Consider the following 21,074-nt stretch of genomic DNA (forward strand, 5'->3'; position numbering starts at 1 on the left):
TAAAACATTCATTGACAATTGACGCGAAAGTAAGAAAACAATAAAAAAAATCGACAGAGAATCAAAGACGAAACGTACCAATGCTAACATTGTGTGCACAATAAATGTCGCCAAGAGAGCTATTAAGCACTCGCCACGTGGTAACTGTAAGTTTGGCAACTCAACCGTTGTTACCATAGCAATAGGCCTACCACGCTATGTGACATTCAGTTGTTTTCACCAGCGTATAGATAACTATACAGTATGGACACTTCGCGTCGGTACCTTTGATGTAGCAGAACTGATTTCAATGGCCTTGAAACCAGTTTGAGCGTGAGATTCTGCTTTCTCCCTGGAGTTGGCACTGACATCACGCCAGTTAGCAGTCGAAACAGCGAAAATATAATACATACAATTAACACATCTAGGTACATTATGTACTCAAATAAAATAAATTGGACCGATGAAATAATAAATCCGTCATTAACTGTAATGTGTAGACTCTAGAGTTCCTTTATAATAAGAGTTGAGACGTTGACCCCCATCAACAATTAAAATATGTAATGATTTGATATAGCTGAAAATGGAAAAACAAAACTCCTAAGAGAAGTAAAACCATATACCTTATATTATATTATATACAAATATAAAACGAATTTGATACATAACTTTATATTGTATTATGTTATTTTATGATATAATTTATTATATATAAAACATAGAAAAATATTATTACAAAGTTAGTTTTGTCACCGAGAAATCAGGAAAAGCTGTTAACCTGAATTTATTTGAAGGAAAGCATTCCTGGATTATGCAATAAGGTAGGCGATGTTTGGATCCTGTGTCTCAACTCTTACACTCAATTATTATCTTAGCGTATGCTCGATTACACTAACCTCTAGCGCTTGAAAATGGAATTAAACGCCGGCGCATAGAGAAACAAAACAGGACAATTCGCTCAGTGTCCATTCTTTATAATCCCTATTCGCTGTTTTCACTACAGTCACAATTTGTTTTGCATGTGCAGCTCTAGCGAGACAAGCGTGAACTACGCAAAAAAGATGGCGCCCATGTTACTGTCGTCAACTTGTTAAGAGAGCGAAGTTTTGTGCGATTTTTATGGGCTAAAAGACATAACTCGAGTGAAATTCACAGGAACATATGTTGCGTATACGGGGAAGATTGTATGGACCGTAGCAACATCTCCAGGTGGTGCGCATTTTTCGCAGACGGCCGTTAGAATCTTTGTGATTTGCCACGTTCCAGGCGGCCGGTAACAGCTGCAACCCAGCGGAATATCACAGGCATTGAGGCGGCCATTTTGAACGACCGGCGGATCCAACTGCAAACCTTATCTCAGCAGTTCAACATTTAATACAGTGCGGTGTACGATATCATGCATGACACTTTGAAATTTCATAAAGTTAGTGCTCACTGGGTGCCTAAGAATCTGACAGACGACAACAAGGACCAGAGAATGATGACATGCTTGGACTACTCAAGGCGTTACGCTGCAGAAGGGCATGGCTTTCTGAAAGGAATTGTCACTGGTGATGAGTCCTGGGCGTAACACCACACGTCCGAAACAAAGCAGGCCTCTATGGAGTTGAAACATGCTATTTTCCCAGTAAAGAAAAAATTCAAAGTGACGCAATCTGCTAAGAAAATCCTTGTAACACTGTTCTGGGATATGCATGGTGTTTTGTTGGTGGACTTTTCTAAACATGGGACGACTGTGAATGCTGCAGCCTACATTCAAACGTTGGTAAAGTTGCGTCGTGCCCTTCGTGACAAACGCCGTAACATTAATGCTGACGATGTCAAACTTCTTCATGACAATGTTCGCCCCCATGTAGCGACTTCTGTTCGTAAGGAAATCAACACATTTGGTTGGGAGGTGCTCCATCATCCACCATACAGTCCAGACTTTGAACCGTCGGACTTTCATCTGTTTGGTCCCATGAAGAAATTCCTGGCCGGCCATTGCTTTGCGCCCGATGCAGAAGTGCAATTAACTGTCCGTAGATGGTTATACGCCAACCGAGATGACTTCTATGAACAGGACATACTGAAACTGGTACCACGATGGGAGAAATGTTGAGAAACTTGGCGCCTACGTAGAAAAGTAGCTAAAAGATCTGAGTTCATTTATGTATTTTTTATTTTTATTTACATATTAAACTTTTTAAAAACTATTGCTTGTTACGATCCACCCTCATATTATACAAGCGAATAGTAATGTATTATAACTTTTTATACTAAACAACAATGTAATTTTATTATCTCAACAATAACTCTTCACTTTCTACAATTTAATTTCACTCCTGTCAACAATGGGATTTGCTCTCCACACAGTAACACAGCGTTCGTTATTGCACTCCACAAACGACAATGACAATTTACTTGGACTATTACGAACAACAATGAACTGTCAATCTTAACTAATATTCACAAAGCACTATTTACAACACAGAACTGTCAGTTCTCAGTTCACAGCTCGTTTGTCTTGGCTAGTTCTTCTAGCTCAGTCACTCGCGTTCACAGAATCTCGAACCCCAGACCTTCAGAGACGATCCGCTAAACTTAGAACTCAGGTCCTCCAACTGTGGTCCACTGCACTCGAACTCCGGGCTTCAGGCTCCACAGTTACAGACACAACTCAAGTCGCGCTCTGGTCTCGAAGCTGGCTTCACTGCTACACAAGACTAACTCGCTTTCTGTCCAAATCTGCCTGTAACAACACTGGCTTACTGACGGGCTGACTCAATTACTTTCACTTGCGTCATCTCTTTTATATAACCAAACCATAGTTGCGAGAAAGTACGAGTTCTGGATATTTCCAAGCGTGTGTCCATTCTCGAATCATCCGGATATCTCTTCTCTCTGCCGCAGTCGCTCTTTCCCCTTTCTCCCCACATCACATGCCAAAGGAAGCAGATGCGCGCGCAACCTGCCCGTCACAGTCGACTTAGCCCTTCCTTCTCACGTGGCTGTCACAGTATTAATCGAAGAAAGAGAAGAGAAAGGGAAAGGCTATGTAATCTTCGAGATAATTTTCTGATTTTGGCGCTTAGCTCCCTTAACTTTTTCACTCTTCAATTCAATTCATTTGCTTGTACAGCAGTAATCAGTTTTTTATCTTTTGCTCAAATTAGCTTACAAGTTTTGCAGATACAAGTTTCCTAGTTGTGTCGCCCACATGAGTTCAGTCGAGTACCTTTTCGTCTACTTCTTTTTTCGTTTATATTTCCGGTAATCTTTCCTCCACTGTAAATATGTCTTTCTCTACTCCTTTTTTCATTCACCTATATTGTTTATTATTATTAATCCACGTTAAGCATATTCTTCTCTTCGTCAAAAGTTTTGGCTATAATATTTTATTAATGTTCTCTTTCTCCTACCGAATACAATTTAGTTTTGTAACATATTGTGGCACCCGTCTGGAATGTTCTGGTCGCGTCAGGGAGTTGCGCATGCATCTAGCGAGAAAGAAGGCGCGGGGAAACGAAAACTCGAGCTTCGGTAGGAGCTGTAGCGAGGCACGGAGCAAGGGAGGAGAACTACAGTGACGGTGCGGAGGAGAGAGAACAAGGGAAGCATCGAGAAGCGATTCCTCTCGCAGATTCTGAAAGCCACGTGAATCGAAGACTCTAGAACATGTGGTTTAATAAATAACATGGTGAGTGCCGACAGAAAGTCAATCGCGAGTCTTGATTCTTCAGTGAGACTTCAAGTCTTGTCTTGGTTAGCAGCGAGCAAGGAGGACCTGAGTTCGACGTGCAGTGAACTCGAGTGAGTTCTTAACTTTGGCAGTCTCCAGGCGAGTGTGATGCATTCGGAGGACCTGAGCTCGATGTGCAGTGAACTTGAGTGAGTCTGTAACTGTGGCAGTGTCCACGAGAGTGCGACGCATCCGGAAGACTTGGGTTCGACGTGCAGTGAACTTGAACAGTGAGCTAGAAGAAGTAGCCTAGGCAAGCGAACTGTGAACTCACAGTTTTGTTATGCACATAATGGTTTGTGAACATTAATTGAAATTACATTGTTGTCTTTCTCAATAATACACGTGTATTGTCAGGAAGAGGAGTGCAATAACGACTACTGTGTTGCTGTGTTGAGTGGAATACCCATTGTTGTAGGGTGAATTATTAAGAATAAAAGCCACATTGTTGTCGGGTGCGTGGTGGTTAAAGAGAATAAAAGTTACATATGATATTCAAATACAGGTTAATGTTGTTACGTTTACTATATGTTTGATATCCACCCACAGTTTGTTCTAGTTACAGTTGCTTCAGGACATAGACTACCTTTTTAACAAGGTATCTGACGTTTATGTAGATAACTGTAGACTCGTCGTTTGTATATCTTAATGTCGTCCATCATCTGATACCTTCTTCTGCCGTTCACCATTTCTTCCAGGACATCGTTCAGTAGGCAGTTTCTGCTTAGCCAGTGACCCAACCAATTCCTTTTCCTCTTCCTGATCAATTTTAGCATCATTCTTTCTTCACCCACTCTTTCCAACAGAGCTTCATTTCTTATTCTGTCTGTCCGCTTCACATGTTCCATTCTTCTCCATATCCACATTTCAAATGCTTCTATTCGCTTCTCTTCATTTCGTCGTAATGTCCACGTTTCTGCGCCATACAATGCCACACTCCATATAGAGCATTTCGCTAGTCTCTTTGCTAGCTCTTTTTTCCAGAGGTCCGCAGAAGATGCTCCTTTTTCTTCTAAAATCATCCGTGGCCATTGCTGTCCTTTATATAATATAATATAATATAATATAATATAATATAATATAATATAATATAATATAATATAATATAATATAATATAATATAATATAATACGCCCTCTCTTCATACGTACTCTGTAAAGATTTGAATTTAACCCAGGCATACTGGTGCACAATCTAGATCTATAGTCCCGTTGCTCTAATTTCTGGCAGCCAATCGCGTTGAAGGTCTTTTACATTTAAACGTGTGCGTCTTGTGATTCGCTGAGGTAGACGTTGTTCATTTCTTAAGGCTCGATAAATACTTAATATAATCGCCCGCCATTTTGGCTCTTTCGTTGGCGTTCGCAGAAAGCACACGAAGACGTTATTTGCCGCTCAATTATTTGCTGAATTACAGTGCATTTGATTTATTATCATAGGAGCTACGACATGATAATGTTTAACGGTATGGCAAATAGATACCTCATATGGTAACTCGGCAACGAAAGAACAAAAATGGCAAACGATACTACCTACCTAAACTTTATAGAGCCTTCACTTCCTAAGACGTAAGCAAAGAGGAGGAGTCACGCCGGGAATAACAGCGTCGCGACTATAGTGAGTAGAAGTTGTGCACCGCCACCTCTCCTAGTTGCGAGATAGAAATTTTACACGAAAATCTCTGACTCCGCCAGGAATCGAATCCAGGCCGGCTAATCTATATAGAGGCGAACACGCTACTACAGAGCTATCTCGAAGGACTAGGCAGGAGATAATGGTATGAAAAATAATGTAACATAATTTAGACATACTGAGAATTGCTGAAGTCCTAATTCCTATACCATCCGGTAGATGTCTGTATTGGTATGTTGCAAAGGTTGTTTTCCATACTTTTGGAGAGGAACTCCGAGGAAGAATATTTCCAAATATTGTTTTATCAATTATCAATTCTATAAAAAATAAAGTGAATGACAGAGGTAGATATATGAATATTGTAATGTTCACTGTTTAAGTTATCTGTAACATTATTGTCTAAGTTATCTTTATAATAGCGCGGGAAATGGTGGACTTTGTAGAGTATTTTACTCGAATGTAAGGGAAATTGTCTCTCACCTATCGGTCTTGTCAGAGTCTTGTTGTTGTGAGGTTCGACAAAATTAGGAGTCTGTCTTTGGTGTTCGAAGAAAAGGAATTTGATATTTGTCTACGATTAGGAAGATCTGGTTAAAATTTAATTCGTACGACTGCTGGAAAACCCCCGGGAGATGTAAGCCGTATAATTCTAGAAGCATTTGTTAACTTGAAAAGTATGTTTATTTTCTTTTAGTTTGGTACTGTTAAATTTACTGTACGTTCTAGTTTTGTGGCGGTATAATTAGTTATAAAGCACTGCTTGTAATTTTTTTTTAGAACTTATAAGGTTTCTGTCATTAGTTATGTATGTATATTTAAAAGAATATTGTGCGGAATTGGGAATTTAGTAAGTATTTTCAATTTAATTGCGATAACGGCATTTCAAACTTGACATCTGAACTGAGCTGATAGATACAAGTTTTAAGATAATTATTTTTGTTGTGTTGTTATTCACAGTAATTATAATACTGCTTAATTGAGAATCATTGTGTTATGAAAATACCTAATGCATTCATTTAAGGCTTAAAAAAACAAACAAACATTTTATGTAGTGTAATTATACAAACTTTTCTTACAGTATCTAGGTAATTAAGTACCGGTAACAAATGAGTGACTATATATGGGGCATAAATTTCGGAACACGAATTCCTTCCTTTCCCTCTTCCTTCGAAATTTCAACCTTGTGCATACAAAAAATTACTGGCACTGAAAAGTACACGAATTCCTTCCTTTCCCTCTTACTTCAAAATTCCAACCTTGTGCACACAAAAAATTACTGGCACTGAAAAGTGCCTTTTCGTAAGCATGATACGCATTCGACAAACGCAGGCAAATCTGCTCTTTTTAGTATCTTAAGATATAATTGTCAGTGAGGGATCCGTATACTGAAATTTTCCCCGGTAAAACTAGCACTGAGGTAGTTCCGGTCATTTCGAAAGTAAAAATCATTGAATTAATAGAGACAGGTCTGCTCTTGGTATTTTAAGATAGGCCTAATTGTTAGCAGTGAGGTTTTATATTAGATTAGATTAGATTAGATTAGATCTTTATTAGCCGAATAGAATTACAAGCATTCATGGCGTCGTCAGTATACAAGAAAAATGACATAACATACAATATAATACAAAAATAGACTTAATTCTAAATAAATTTAACAGTTTAATATTATAGGACAAGCTTGATCTTCAGTCTCCACTGTTCTATCTAGTATCTTCTCTTTTTGCTTTTCCCTGTCTTTTCTTCAACTCTGAGTTACCTGAAACGTAAATGGTCAAGAAACGTTAAATTCTAAAATTTTAAATTTAGATATTCATTTGTGCAAAATGGCATGTGTCAATAAAATGTTCTTTACCTCTTTTTTGAATTTTCTTATGTTAAGTTCTTTGATTTTCTGTGGAAGTTTATTATATAAATTGCTGCCTCTATGTGATATGCTGTTAAGACTTCTGGTAAGCCTGTGGTAATTTAGATGTATGTTTTGGGATGTTCTGGTGTTATACTCATGATATGTTGAATTTGTTTTAAAGGAATCTATGTTTTGATGAATAAAGCACACTGTTTCTAAAATATATATGCAGGGTACAGGTAAGATTTTTAGTTCTCTGAAAATTTTTATACTTTCAGTCCGAATAGGAACTTTTTAAATGATTTTGAGTATTCTTTTCTGCAATTTGAGGACTTGTGTAACTTTTGGTGAAGATCCCCAAGTAATAATGCCATATGATAGTACTGAATGAACATATCCAAAATAGACTGATATTAAAAGATCCATGGATGATATCTTCACAAGGACTCGAAAAGCATAACATAAGCGACTCAGCTTCTCAGTTAGATGTTGTATATGCTTTTCCCATGTTAGATTGGAATCTATCCATATACCTAAAAATTTAGAGCATTCTACTTCCTTAATTATGGTATTACTAAGAACTATGTGAATCTGGTCAGTAACCGTGTACTGAAGTTTTCCCCGCATGTTCATATTCTTTTATGGACATCTGTTTTGATTTTAAAGCAGGAATTATTGTTCTTCAAATGCGATTATAGCGCTCAAGGGATTCTTTTATTCAAAATAGAATATCAACACAATCGCATAAGTGAAATTTCGCCATCCCCACACTATAGGCTACACGGGAGAGAAAACGTACCTAAATCATTGAATTCACAGTATTCGGCTTCACATGACTTAGATATTCCCCCATTTAACCCACTAACCTTGTCACATACTTCGGCCTCATGTCACTTAACTACTTAGCTAGGTATACCCTAATTTAATCCATCTAACTCATCATAACCATAGTCCTCGTACAAATTCAAGATCCAAAGTAAATATAAATAAAAAGAAACAACGAATAGATCCACATACACACTCAACATACATAAATAGCAAGAAAAATACCAGGCACGTCCATGTTCATCATAAGGCAATTCAGAATTGAAGAGTCCACTCCAAGATGTCACTTTCTTGTCGAAAATGAACCAAGACTGTCAATGCATAGCTTAAGACATATAGAATGTACACTTAGCGGAAAAAAGAATGGGCCGGCCGACAATTTCTAAGTTCCAGAGACATAACATTGCGCATGCTCGTCTCGTCAAAGCCATAGTTCACCCGGTAACACTTAATTAAACCTTTTAAATTTGCTGTATTTTGTTTAAAAGTCTAAAATATGTAATAAAATCGAATGGTGGGTTGATTCTATATACATCAGGGTCCTTGAAGAGTGAAATAATAATAAAATTGATAAATACAAAATCAACCGAAGCGAATATGAACAGGAAAACCACGTATTATGTCGAACCGATATTAACAGTCACAGTAGCATAAGTTGTTACGGCATTGGTCTATCGAACAAGTTGGTAGTAGTAGCTCAAGGTTCGAATCTCCCCCAATCTTCTTTTTTTAATTACAAATTTGCCATCATATGTGTCTCGCAAAACTATAATTATGTGCGCCATCTCTTAGAATATGCCCAAACTCTAATAAATAATAAACCTCCCTCTCTCTTTCAAGCAACACTGCTATCTGTTAATACAACAGGATAATCATCCTATACACACCGCCAACCGGATTAAAAGATGGTTTACGAGGAGGCGTGATGTCGACCCAGTCGACTGGCCTCCAAATTCACCAGATATGAATCCGATTCAAAATTTGTGGGCTGCAGTCAAAAGGATCCTACGCTCTAATTGGGCAGACCAACCACCCGTTTGGACACCTGAGGAATTGTGGGACAGAGTTCTAGATGCGTGGGAGGAGATGGCCAAGAATTTAGACCTGTTCCATAATCTTGTGGACTCCATGCCGCGCAGAATGAGGGCAGTTATTGACGCAGGTGGTTTGTGGACGAGATACTAGTCCCCACCACAGGCCTTGTTTTGTTAATATATTAAAAAATTGTTTGTTTTTGTTAATTTAATTATTTATTTGTGTTTGATATGCGTCCGTTTTTTAGGATGTGAAACAAGTATTTTTGTTTATACAGACCAGGTCTCACCTATTAATAGCCCACAGGTGATGGGCAATAATATTTTTACAAGGCAGGCATAACAAAGTTTGTTAACGAATGCCATTTCACATTTTAACTAATAAATTAAGTAAAAGTTAAAATAAAAAAGTAATAATTCTACCGTACCGGGAAGCGAACTCACAACTTCTGATACGGATGTCAGACTTCTTACCACTGGGCCACACACTGCTCGTAAGGTTTGCTACATTATAGACGGACGACTTTCAATGCAGAGACACCACAGCAATGCCTTGCAATGGGTTATGTTTACACGAGTGAACCGTGCGATAGAACTTAGCATTTCTATCGACCAAGAGTCGGCCCATTATTTTTGCCGTTAAGTGTACATACAGAGTTATATGGCATTAACACTGATAGTCATTGTCCAGTAATGATCGGAAAATCACAGTTAAGCTTTGAGCGCTAAGCATTTCAAACTTTCAATTGCTTCTCCTGCAAAATGTATTCCAAATGACATCCATCATCCTTGCAGTGGACTCTTCAATTGGAATCAGAAATCCAATGTTCACATCTTTGCTTATCTCCACTCGGACCAGCAATGGAATCCATAACCAAATAAGTAAACAATAAATAAATCAAGTAATTTGAACTGCAAGAAATAACATAAGGACTCACCATCAATACACTTGATATAGCGGTGTATTATTTAAACTACGTACATTAATACCAACTGACAATAAAAATTACACATGTACCAATCTAACTACCAGAATTCACAGCCATAGGCTATAAATTAACTAATACACCAACCATCGTTATAAAATGCTCAATACATCCCGGCATACAGAAAAGTGAATGCCAGTAATTGATGACAATCTTATGACATCATCCCTTCTTCAATCTAGGCAACATAAGTTGTCATACATTCACTACCGATATCTTATAATCAAATAGACCCAGCAGTTTTAGTAGTCATAGCTATCTTTACATGCGGTGGTAAGAATAAACATGAGTATATAGTATATACTGGACTTTTTTTAGTAAATACTCTTGTTAGTAAGAACAAAAAACATTTGAGTACCTACTCATTTTTGATTACATACTCATAACATGGAAGCATAGTAGAATATACTCAAGCGTCCATCTTGTACAGAATATATACTCATGCTTGATAAGAATAAAAGCTAGTATATTCTCATATTTATAAGTTCGTTCTCATGTTATTCTGAGTATGGTTTGTAGCAGGCTCAATTCTGAATATTTGTTGATTTGTGTTCAGTTTAAAGTTAAATTAAAAAGAAATGGCATAATTTATGAATGCTGTAGTATCTCATGGAAAAATATAGAAAAAGACGTGAACTTCAGAAGCCTTTAACGCTTCACAAAAGTGAATGTGAAATACGTTAAATACGTATTTGTTCTTCATAAGAATATGAATGGCTATCAAATTATAATGTTAGATTGTATTGTTAAATATAATTGACAATTACAGTTTATTTTGTAAAATTTGAATTGCAAAATGCAATTACTTGTAACTTTAAAATTACATATAACTGCTCCATAATAAAAAATACAATTAGCATAACTGGAATTCTAGAAATGGGTTGTAATCTCTATCCAACATCCCGTAATGACGATTTCTCAGTAGTATTTTCTTGTTTCCTGCTTTATTAACATCACTTATCTGATTCACTCTCTCTTTCATATTTATTTATTTATTCATTTATTTTATTTATTTATTTTATTTTATTTATCTCTTGATTTATTTAATTTACTTATTTATTTCATTTATTTAATTTATTTACTTATTTATTTATTTGCTTAATTAATTTTATTATTTATTTTATTTATTTATTTATTTATTTATCCATTATTAAAATTTACAAAAAGCAAAACATAAACCACTACAACATGCAGATAGCATGTGAAAGTCTATAAAAAACTGAACATCACGGTGCAATGTGGTCAAAGAGGATAGGTAACATGAGTATATACTAACTTTTAAACGATCAAGAAGGCTGTAAAGATGAGTATATATTCGCATTAGGTAGAATGTCTTTATTCTTACGAAAATGAGTATGTTCTAGTGGTTACGAGTATATAATCACAGGAAGTGCTCATACTCAAAAGTATAAACCTTGAGAAAGTACTTAAGCTTTATTCTTACTACCCATGGATAAGCAAAAGGAACACAGGAATATTCATCTACGATAATTAATAAATATTTATTATTAATTTCAGATGGGAGAGGGTCTTTATAATCTATGCTTATTCTTTCAAAAGGCGAATTAGGTTTAATCAAAGTAGCATTGGGATTTTTGTAAAAACGAGGTTTAACTTATGCACAAATGCAACAGGATGCTGTTATCCTTCGAATCTTATCCAAAGAAAATGGTAGGATTTTGCTTCTAATCCAATTACACATTCGTGTAACACCAGGATGGCATAGGACATTATGTAGGAGATAAAGAGTATTACCACAGTCTAGTATATACAGTCACGAAGCTCAATATATAGGGAATATGCATCCAAAGATAGTTGCTAACCACTAGGATTGCTACTATCGCCTCATCATATACATGCGAAATAGTACCGCCACAGTCTATTGTTCCTAGTACTCTAAACAACTCAAGCTTCGTGACTGTATATGCTAGACTGTGGTATTACTGTTAGTTGAAGAGCAAACTCTTGAGAATGTATCAGCAACAATATTTTCTTTTCTGGGGCGGTAGGAGATATAACAGTAACAACTGAGTTCCAACTGCCACCTCATAATCTTGCCATTCTTGATTTTCCCTTGGTGTTTTGTATTAAATATGAAAATGATAGATTTTTGATTGGTTATAAGATGGAAATGTCTGCCAATTAAGTATGCTGTCTCCATTTTGGAATAGCCTCTACAATGGCATAGGCTTCCTTCTCAATAGCTGAATGTCACTGTTCAGATTTTGAAAGGGTTCGGGAGAAGAAATCATTTGGTCTTCCATCCTATGTTAAAGTAGCAGCAATAGTATAATAATTGGAAGCATCAGTTTCCACATAGAAAGGCAAGTTGTCATCTATGGCAACTACAAAAGAGTTAACAACATTGGCCTTTAGTCTGTTAAAGTCATCAATCATATCTTTTTATAGAGGAAATCCTTTCAAATGTGCAAGTCTTCCCAGAAAATTTAGGAATCCATTTAGAGTAATGTGCAAACATGCCAAGAGCTCTATGAAGAGAAGTGTAGTCTGTAGGAACTGGAAGGTTTATGAGTGGTTTTAATCGATCAGGACCTAGTTTTTTTTTAGTATGATGATGAATAGCATAGCCCAACAGATTTACAAGTGCAAGAAAATTTGCATTTGTTTTCGTTTAAGGTTAATCGGTATTTTGTAGCAACATCTAAAAACTTCTTTCAATTCAAGTTATGTTCAGCCTAGCTGTGTCCACATATAGTTTACTTACTTACTTACAAATGGTTTTAAGGAATCTGCAGGTTCATTACCGCCCTCACATAAGCCCGCCATTGGTCCCTATCCTGTGCAAGATTAATTCAATCTCTATCATCATATCCCACCTCCCTCAAATCAATTTTAATATTATCCTCCCATCTACGTCTCGGCCTCCCCAAAGATCTTTTTCCCCTCTGGTCTACCAACGAACAGTCTATATGCATTTCTGGATTCGCCCATACGTGCTACATGCCCTGCCCATCTCAAGTGTCTGGATTTAATGTTCCTAATTATGTCAGATGAAGAATACAATGCATGCAGTTCTGCATTGTGTAACTTTCTCCATTCTCCTGTAACTTCATCCCTCTTAGCCCCATATATTTTCCTAAGAATCTTATTCTCAAACACCCTTAATCTCTGTTCCTCTCTCAAAGTGAGAGTCCGAGTTTCACAACTATACAAACAATATAACTGTTTTATAAATTCTTTCAGATTTTTTGACAACAGACAAAAGCTTCTCAACCGAATAATAACAGGCATTTCCTATATTTTTTCTGCGTTTAATTTCCTGTTACTATTGCTCCAAGATATTTGAAGGATGGTTACATTGTTTAAATAAGCAAATGTGTCCTTTAATTCTTCCTTTTTAATCATGCTACTCCATTAGTTAGACCAAATGTTACTCTACAAAACTGATATAGATTTCCATCAGTTTCAAAACCAGTATAAGGTCTTTCAGATTCCTTTATAAGAATCTGATAAGCACTTGCTAAATCAGCAGAACTGAAATAGCTATATTTAGATACAGGTGAAACAATTTTCTCTTATTTTTGGAAGTGGGTAAGCATCAATTAATGCGAACTGATTTATAGTGTGTGAATAATCAATCACCATTCACCTCTTATAGTTTTCATGTTTAACAAGTACCTGTTCTCAGAGTGTGGTGCCGACCACACCACCTCATTCTAGTGCAGAGGTCACGGAAAGCATGGGGCTCTACCTCCATGTCCCCCAAGTGCCTTCATGGCATGTTACGGGGATACCTTTACCTTTTACAAGCACCTGTTCTCGCCAAGGCGAGTGGCTTTCTTCTACAATGCCTTCAGCAAGAATTTCGATTCATCAGCAGAATGTGTTCTTGATTTAATGCCAATTGGTTTACCATTAGGGGTAAGATTACTAAATAAGATACAGATGGCACATCTGCACTAACTAGACCACACACAGTCAAAGGAGGTTTAGAGCCACTGAAAGATACTTTTACCAGAGAATATTGACGAATATTATGTCTACTTATGTAATCTGCACGAAGATTAGTAAGAACAGAGAATATTGACGAATATTATGTCTACTATGTAATCTGCACGAAGATTAGTAAGAACAGAGAATATTGACGAATATTATGTCTACTATGTAATCTGCACGAAGATTAGTAAGAACAGAGAATATTGACGAATATTATGTCTACTATGTAATCTGCACGAAGATTAGTAAGAACAGAGAATATTGACGAATATTATGTCTACTATGTAATCTGCACGAAGATTAGTAAGAACAGAGAATATTGACGAATATTATGTCTACTATGTAATCTGCACGAAGATTAGTAAGAACAGAGAATATTGACGAATATTATGTCTACTATGTAATCTGCACGAAGATTAGTAAGAACAGAGAATATTGACGAATATTATGTCTACTATGTAATCTGCACGAAGATTAGTAAGAACAGAGAATATTGACGAATATTATGTCTACTATGTAATCTGCACGAAGATTAGTAAGAACAGAGAATATTGACGAATATTATGTCTACTTATGTAATCTGCACGAAGATTAGTAAGAACAGAGAATATTGACGAATATTATGTCTACTATGTAATCTGCACGAAGATTAGTAAGAACAGAGAATATTGACGAATATTATGTCTACTATGTAATCTGCACGAAGATTAGTAAGAACAGAGAATATTGACGAATATTATGTCTACTATGTAATCTGCACGAAGATTAGTAAGAACAGAGAATATTGACGAATATTATGTCTACTATGTAATCTGCACGAAGATTAGTAAGAACAGAGAATATTGACGAATATTATGTCTACTATGTAATCTGCACGAAGATTAGTAAGAACAGAGAATATTGACGAATATTATGTCTACTATGTAATCTGCACGAAGATTAGTAAGAACAGAGAATATTGACGAATATTATGTCTACTTATGTAATCTGCACGAAGATTAGTAAGAACAGAGAATATTGACGAATATTATGTCTACTATGTAATCTGCACGAAGATTAGTAAGAACAGAGAATATTGACGAATATTATGTCTACTATGTAATCTGCACGAAGATTAGTAAGAACAGAGAATATTGACGAATATTATGTCTACTATGTAATCTGCACGAATATTAGTAAGAACAGAGAATATTGACGAATATTATGTCTACTATGTAATCTGCACGAAGATTAGTAAGAACAGAGAATATTGACGAATATTATGTCTACTATGTAATCTGCACGAAGATTAGTAAGAACAGAGAATATTGACGAATATTATGTCTACTATGTAATCTGCACGAAGATTAGTAAGAACAGAGAATATTGACGAATATTATGTCTACTTATGTAATCTGCACGAAGATTAGTAAGAACAGAAACTTTTATCCTCTTATAATATTCTCCATGTATTTCAAGATTTATGTAACAAGATTTATTTATTTGTGAAATAAATGAAGTAGTGGCCATAGCAACTAACATCTCGTGGAGCAAAAGTTGGTATTCTTAATTTATTTACTAATTTTTCACTAATGAAACTCTCAGAACTTCTAGTATCAGTTAAAGCTCCTGCTGGTATTTTATTTATTTTTACTTTCATGACAGCTCCAGAGAGACAAAGTGGTGAAGTAGCAATAACAGAACCTAATGAATTAGTTATGGCTGATGATTGTATAGAAACTCTAGGAGCACTTTTACAAACTTTAGCAAAATATCCTCTTTTGGAACAGCATTTACATATCTCATTTCTAGCAGGATACTCTACTCTGTTATGTTTGGAATACCCCCACAAGAGAAACATTTTAAATATCTAACAATAGCAGATGCAAATTCAGGAGGAGGAGATTATTGTGGCTTTGCATGTTTAGATTTACTATGGAAGGAGTCCATAATTGTACCTGTTTTTAAAAAGGGGGACAAAACCAACTGTGGTAACTTTCGAGGAATATCACTTTTGTTGACGTCGTACAAAATTTTGTCCAATATTCTTTTGAGAAGATTAACTCCATACGTAGATGAAATTATTGGGGATCATCAGTGCGGTTTTAGGCGTAATAGATCGACTATTGATCAGATTTTTTGTATTCGACAGATAATGGAGAAAAAATGGGAGTATAAGGGTACAGTACATCAGTTATTCATAGATTTCAAAAAGGCATATGACTCGATTAAGAGGGAAGTATTATATGATATTCTTATTGAATTTGGTATTCCCAAGAAACTAGTTCGATTAATTAAAATGTGTCTCAGTGAAACATACAGCAGAGTCCGTATAGGTCAGTTTCTATCTGATGCTTTTCCAATTCACTGCGGGCTAAAGCAGGGAGATGCACTATCACCTTTACTTTTTAACTTCGCCCTAGAATATGCCATTAGGAAAGTTCAGGATAACAGGCAGGATTTGGAATTGAACAGGTTACATCAGCTTCTTGTCTATGCGGATGACGTGAATATGTTAGGAGAAAATACACAAACGATTAGGGAAAACACGGAAATTTTACTTGAAGCAAGTAAAGCGATCGGTTTGGAAGTAAATCCCAAAAAGACAAAGTATATGATTATGTCTCGTGACCAGAATATGGTACGAAATGGAAATATAAAAATTGGAGATTTATCCTTCGAAGGGGTGGAAAAATTCAAATATCTTGGAGCAACAGTAACAAATATAAATGACACTCGGGAGGAAATTAAACGCAGAATAAATATGGGAAATGCGTGTTATTATTCGGTTGAGAAGCTCTTATCATCTAGTCTGCTGTCGAAAAATTTGAAAATTAGAATTTATAAAACAGTTCTATTACCGGTTGTTCATTATGGTTGTGAAACTTGGACTCTCACTCTGAGAGAGGAACATAGGTTAAGGGTGTTTGAGAATAAGGTGCTTAGGAAAATATTTGGGGCTAAGTGGGATGAAGTTACAGGAGAATGGAGAAAGTTACACAACACAGAACTTCACACATTGTATTCTTCACCTAACATAATTAGGAACTTAAAATCCAGACGTTTGAGATGAGCAGGGCATGTAGCACGTATGGGCGAATCCAGAAATGCATATAGAGTGTTAGTTGGGAGACTGGAGGGAAAAAGACCTTTAGGGAGGCCGAGACGTAGATGGGAGGATAATATTAAAATGGATTTGAGGGAGATGGGGTGTGATGATAGAGACTGGATTAATCTTGCACAGGATAGGGACCAATGGCGGGCTTATGTGAGGGCGGCAATGAACCTCCGGGTTCCTTAAAAGCCATTTGTAATTAAGTAAGTATTAGGAAGGCTAGAATTAGCCATACAAGCAGAGAATAGTGCATTGGGATACGAATTTGACAGTTTTTCAGTAGACTCCATAGCTCGAACTTGCTCCAATGTGAGAGTATCATTTTCTAAAAGCCTCTGTTGTATTTGAGAAGAAGAAAGTCCAGCAATAAAAGAGTCACGAATATAATCGTCTCTATTTTGAGTTTGATATACGCCTTTAAGAGCATCTTACCAAGGTTTCACTGTATTTGGTAATGTATGTGCCCTGGACCACTATTGTGGTAAGCAGGGAGCGGCTCTACAATAAGAATTGCAGAGCTGCAGAACCGCCATTTAAATGGACCTGAAAAAATTAAAAATATAAAGTGTGCTTTTATGTAATCTAGTTCATTGTTTCATTTATTTTTCCAATTCATTCTCCTTCGATTCGAGATTTTACTGTCTGTAGGAGCCTTGAACTGCTCGAGAATTTTAGCTGTAGTGTACTTTTCGGATCTGTGATCGGCAGTTCCTGAAGCTCAACGTAGGGCAGTCAGCAGCAGAAAACTGGTTTTCTTCACCTTCCGATAAGACTGCATTAGAGCTATCCGAATATACAAAAGAACCGTCAACACCCTCATATCTTTATGACCTGCGTTAGAACACATAGGCTTCTGGACTACTGTATATCATTACAGTTCCAGTGTGTTATAATACTGTGGGTGGTGTGATGTGATTAGTCAGTGTGTCTAAGGAAATATTAAAAATGAATGAAATGAAAATCTAATCGACCAACCCTTTTCGAAATTAAAAGAGAAATTGCATGTTAAATTAAGAAATTAGGATGTCCTACACAAAATTTAAATACTGAAATTTCTGGAAAAAGTCGAGGAAATTATGTAACCTACTAGTCATTTTAATACCGAAATGTGTAATGGAAACGATTGGTTTTTTGCTTTGCTCATTAAAACGCTTTCTCCCCCACCCGTGTATTCTGTTTAGAGGATAAAATACATGAACAAAGACCGGAGTGAAGGATTTAGTTAATTTGACTTAAACTAGAAAAGCATGTGGGGCACATCTCCACTATGTGACTAGTTGTACCAGGTGGGAGAGGTGTAGCGCATGTATGGTTGGAGTAGAATTTCGGGTGCACAGTCAACTTTGAGAAGGGGCTGTAATTACACGCGTCATTCGATTTAGATGCAATAAACAGCATGCGTTTGCAAAATACACTATTTTTCATGCAGAACTGCCAACCTTTATAACCGCGAGCTGATACTGGTGGTAAGATGACCTGACCAATGCTTACTACATTCCACTCACTCATAGCTTTTTTGATCGAGGGCAACTCCTTCACTGCAAACCCAGCATTCTGCAATTTTTCCTTTTTTCCTCCTTCCCATTAGTCTCCACATATGATCCATATATCTTAATGTCGTCTATCATCTGATACCTTCTTCTGCCCTGAACTTTTTTCCCATTCACCGTTCCTTCAAGTGCATCCTTCAGTACGCAGTTTCTTTTTAGGCAATGACCCAGCGAATTTCTGCATTTAACATACCAAAAATTGTAGGATCTTTCTTTCCTCAGGTGATTTGGGTAGACTCCTATGCTGGCTTAATGGCATTTTTCTGCAAGTTTCAAATTACTTGAGATTTATTCTCACAGCATTCTTATCCTCTTCAGGTAATGTGGATGGTATCTGATTTATTTTCAACGAAGTGTCTTTAAATAGTGAAGGACTCTCTTGCTTTCATTTTCCACATGATCTGAAGTGTTTTAGCTTCCATGTTAATAAGGTATTTGTATATTGAACTGAAGTGAATTGAGAAAATCAAATCCGCAGTTAAGGTAAGGATTTAACCTCATTAGAAATAAGCCTAACTACTCCAATCGAAGCCATGTGTATAAACTGTTAATTAAAAACTAATACATCTATTGTTATTTCAGACCTTAGAAGGAAATGATAATTACAAGGTGAAGTGAAGGTAAAAAGATGAGTGATACATCAGAAGATATATCTTTGGTTTTACCATCATCGCAAGAACTGAAAAAAGTAGGAAATGGTATGTTATGATTTATATTCATTTTTTAAAATTCTGGTTAATATTATTTAATATCATTAGATTTCGTTTGTTAGGTTGTCTTGTTTTGAATGATGTCATACCTAGGGAGCGGATTTTTATGTGCTAAAAATGCTAAAAAGTACGAAAATATTAGCTAAAAACAAATAAATATTTGTTTTAAATATGACAAAAATACCTTACTTAGCTTGGAAAAAAAATGTTACTAGGTACTCACCAACCATACTTGAATGCTAGTAGTTGGCCGAGAATTGCAGTGAACAACAAAGGTCATCTCCAAATTCTCCAACACAAATGCATGCCGATTATCTCTGAACAACGACTTATACTGGGAAAATGATCTTTCCACACCACAGGACGTCAGACGTGCATATTTAAAGAGAGGAATGTCACAAACACAAACACCGTCAATTTCACCTACAGGCACATCCTCCAATACTTAATACACATTTTTTTATATCCACTGTTTTTCCCAAACACATTCTGGAATTTGTCCCTTAGTAATTGTGCTTCTGAACCTGGTACCGAGTCTAGTTTAATTTCCACGGCACGCACCTCCCTGTTTCAGACAAGAGATTTTTTGGATGTTTCGAGTTTTTTTATGGTGTCACACAAAAAAGATTAGATTTCCTAATAGGAAAGCCAGTCGTTTTTTAAACAACCATCTTTCAGTATATCTTGAAGGATATCGATTGACCAAGCCCGATAACAGGGAATCACAACAAGATGTATTGCCTTACTTGATGGACATGAGCGAGAGGTGAGAGATTTGTTTAAATTAAATAATGTTCATACCCGAGCTCTTATCTGTTGTGTTTCACAAACAAAGCGTGGAATGAAATCATCTTCAGCAACAATAAACATTCCTAATTATGTGTTGCAAGATCTCTCCTCCTTGTCCACGTTAATTTATTCTCTAATAATAACACTGATATGCTGCCTGGCAGTTCTCAGAACTTTCGGCGATACTATTACAAAAATGGATTATGGATACACCACACAGCGCTTAGAAATACGAAGCAACCAAGAATTCTTAAAAAGATAACGTACTTGAGTGACATAATTGATTTAGTTTAAAATGTTTAAAAGTTCTTGTAAAAAAATTATTTAAGTAAAAACACTCCAAGATTTATGTATTTATAATAGATTTCTTGAAAATATGTATTTACACGATTTTTTTGTGAAAATATGTGTTTTTATGTGAAATAAAATTCGGGTTTTAAACTTGAAACTATATGTTCGAAAATTTAACTTTGTTAATTGTGTTTTATCACCGCAAAAATAATATTTAATTACATAGAAATCTGCTCCTTAGTCATACCTATATACCTTGGCATTGGTGCCAAGTTCAGAAATTCCCGTTGTTACTTGTGCTTTAGGATAGTTTGCAAGGTATTTTCTTACTGCTACTATATTAGTATAAAGGATGGCACTGAATAAAACACAAAATAGTGGCAGAAGAAGCAGAGTTTCATGAACTCCATAGAATTTGGATTCTGGAAAGTTGATCTATATGCTGTTTGGCTAACTGTGCTATCACAGTGTTTTGACTGTGTGGAATTAAAATGTAATAATAATAATAATAATAATAATAATAATAATAATAATAATAATAATAATAATAACAAAAAAAATTCGTAATGTTTTACATAGGTTGGATAAAAAGTTATGGCAACACTGTTGTCACATGACGACGGTGCGTTCGAGAGCTACCAGTTGTGTGGACATGAACAA

The 21,074-nt window shown here is 36.0% G+C and overlaps 1 protein-coding gene across 5 annotated transcripts in view; it reads left to right on the forward strand.

The window, feature by feature from the left end:
- The first annotated feature begins 5,817 nt into the window (after positions 1-5,817).
- LOC138700358 (transcriptional regulator ATRX-like) overlaps positions 5,818-21,074 on the forward strand; it is a 172,004-nt gene continuing 156,747 nt past the window's right edge. For 3 of the 5 annotated variants that reach the window (XM_069826932.1, XM_069826934.1, XM_069826935.1), the window contains exons 1-2: positions 5,822-6,006; positions 19,207-19,322. In XM_069826932.1, the coding sequence (XP_069683033.1) occupies positions 19,253-19,322 (70 nt within the window). In that variant the 5' untranslated portion in view covers positions 5,822-6,006; positions 19,207-19,252. Of the gene's footprint in view, positions 6,007-19,206; positions 19,323-21,074 lie in introns of those variants that run through there. The other 2 variants (XM_069826933.1, XM_069826937.1) reach the window with 2 other exon arrangements.

This window comes from Periplaneta americana, chromosome 5 (assembly GCF_040183065.1).
Source record: "Periplaneta americana isolate PAMFEO1 chromosome 5, P.americana_PAMFEO1_priV1, whole genome shotgun sequence".
In the NCBI taxonomy this organism is placed as follows: Eukaryota; Metazoa; Arthropoda; class Insecta; order Blattodea; family Blattidae; genus Periplaneta; species Periplaneta americana.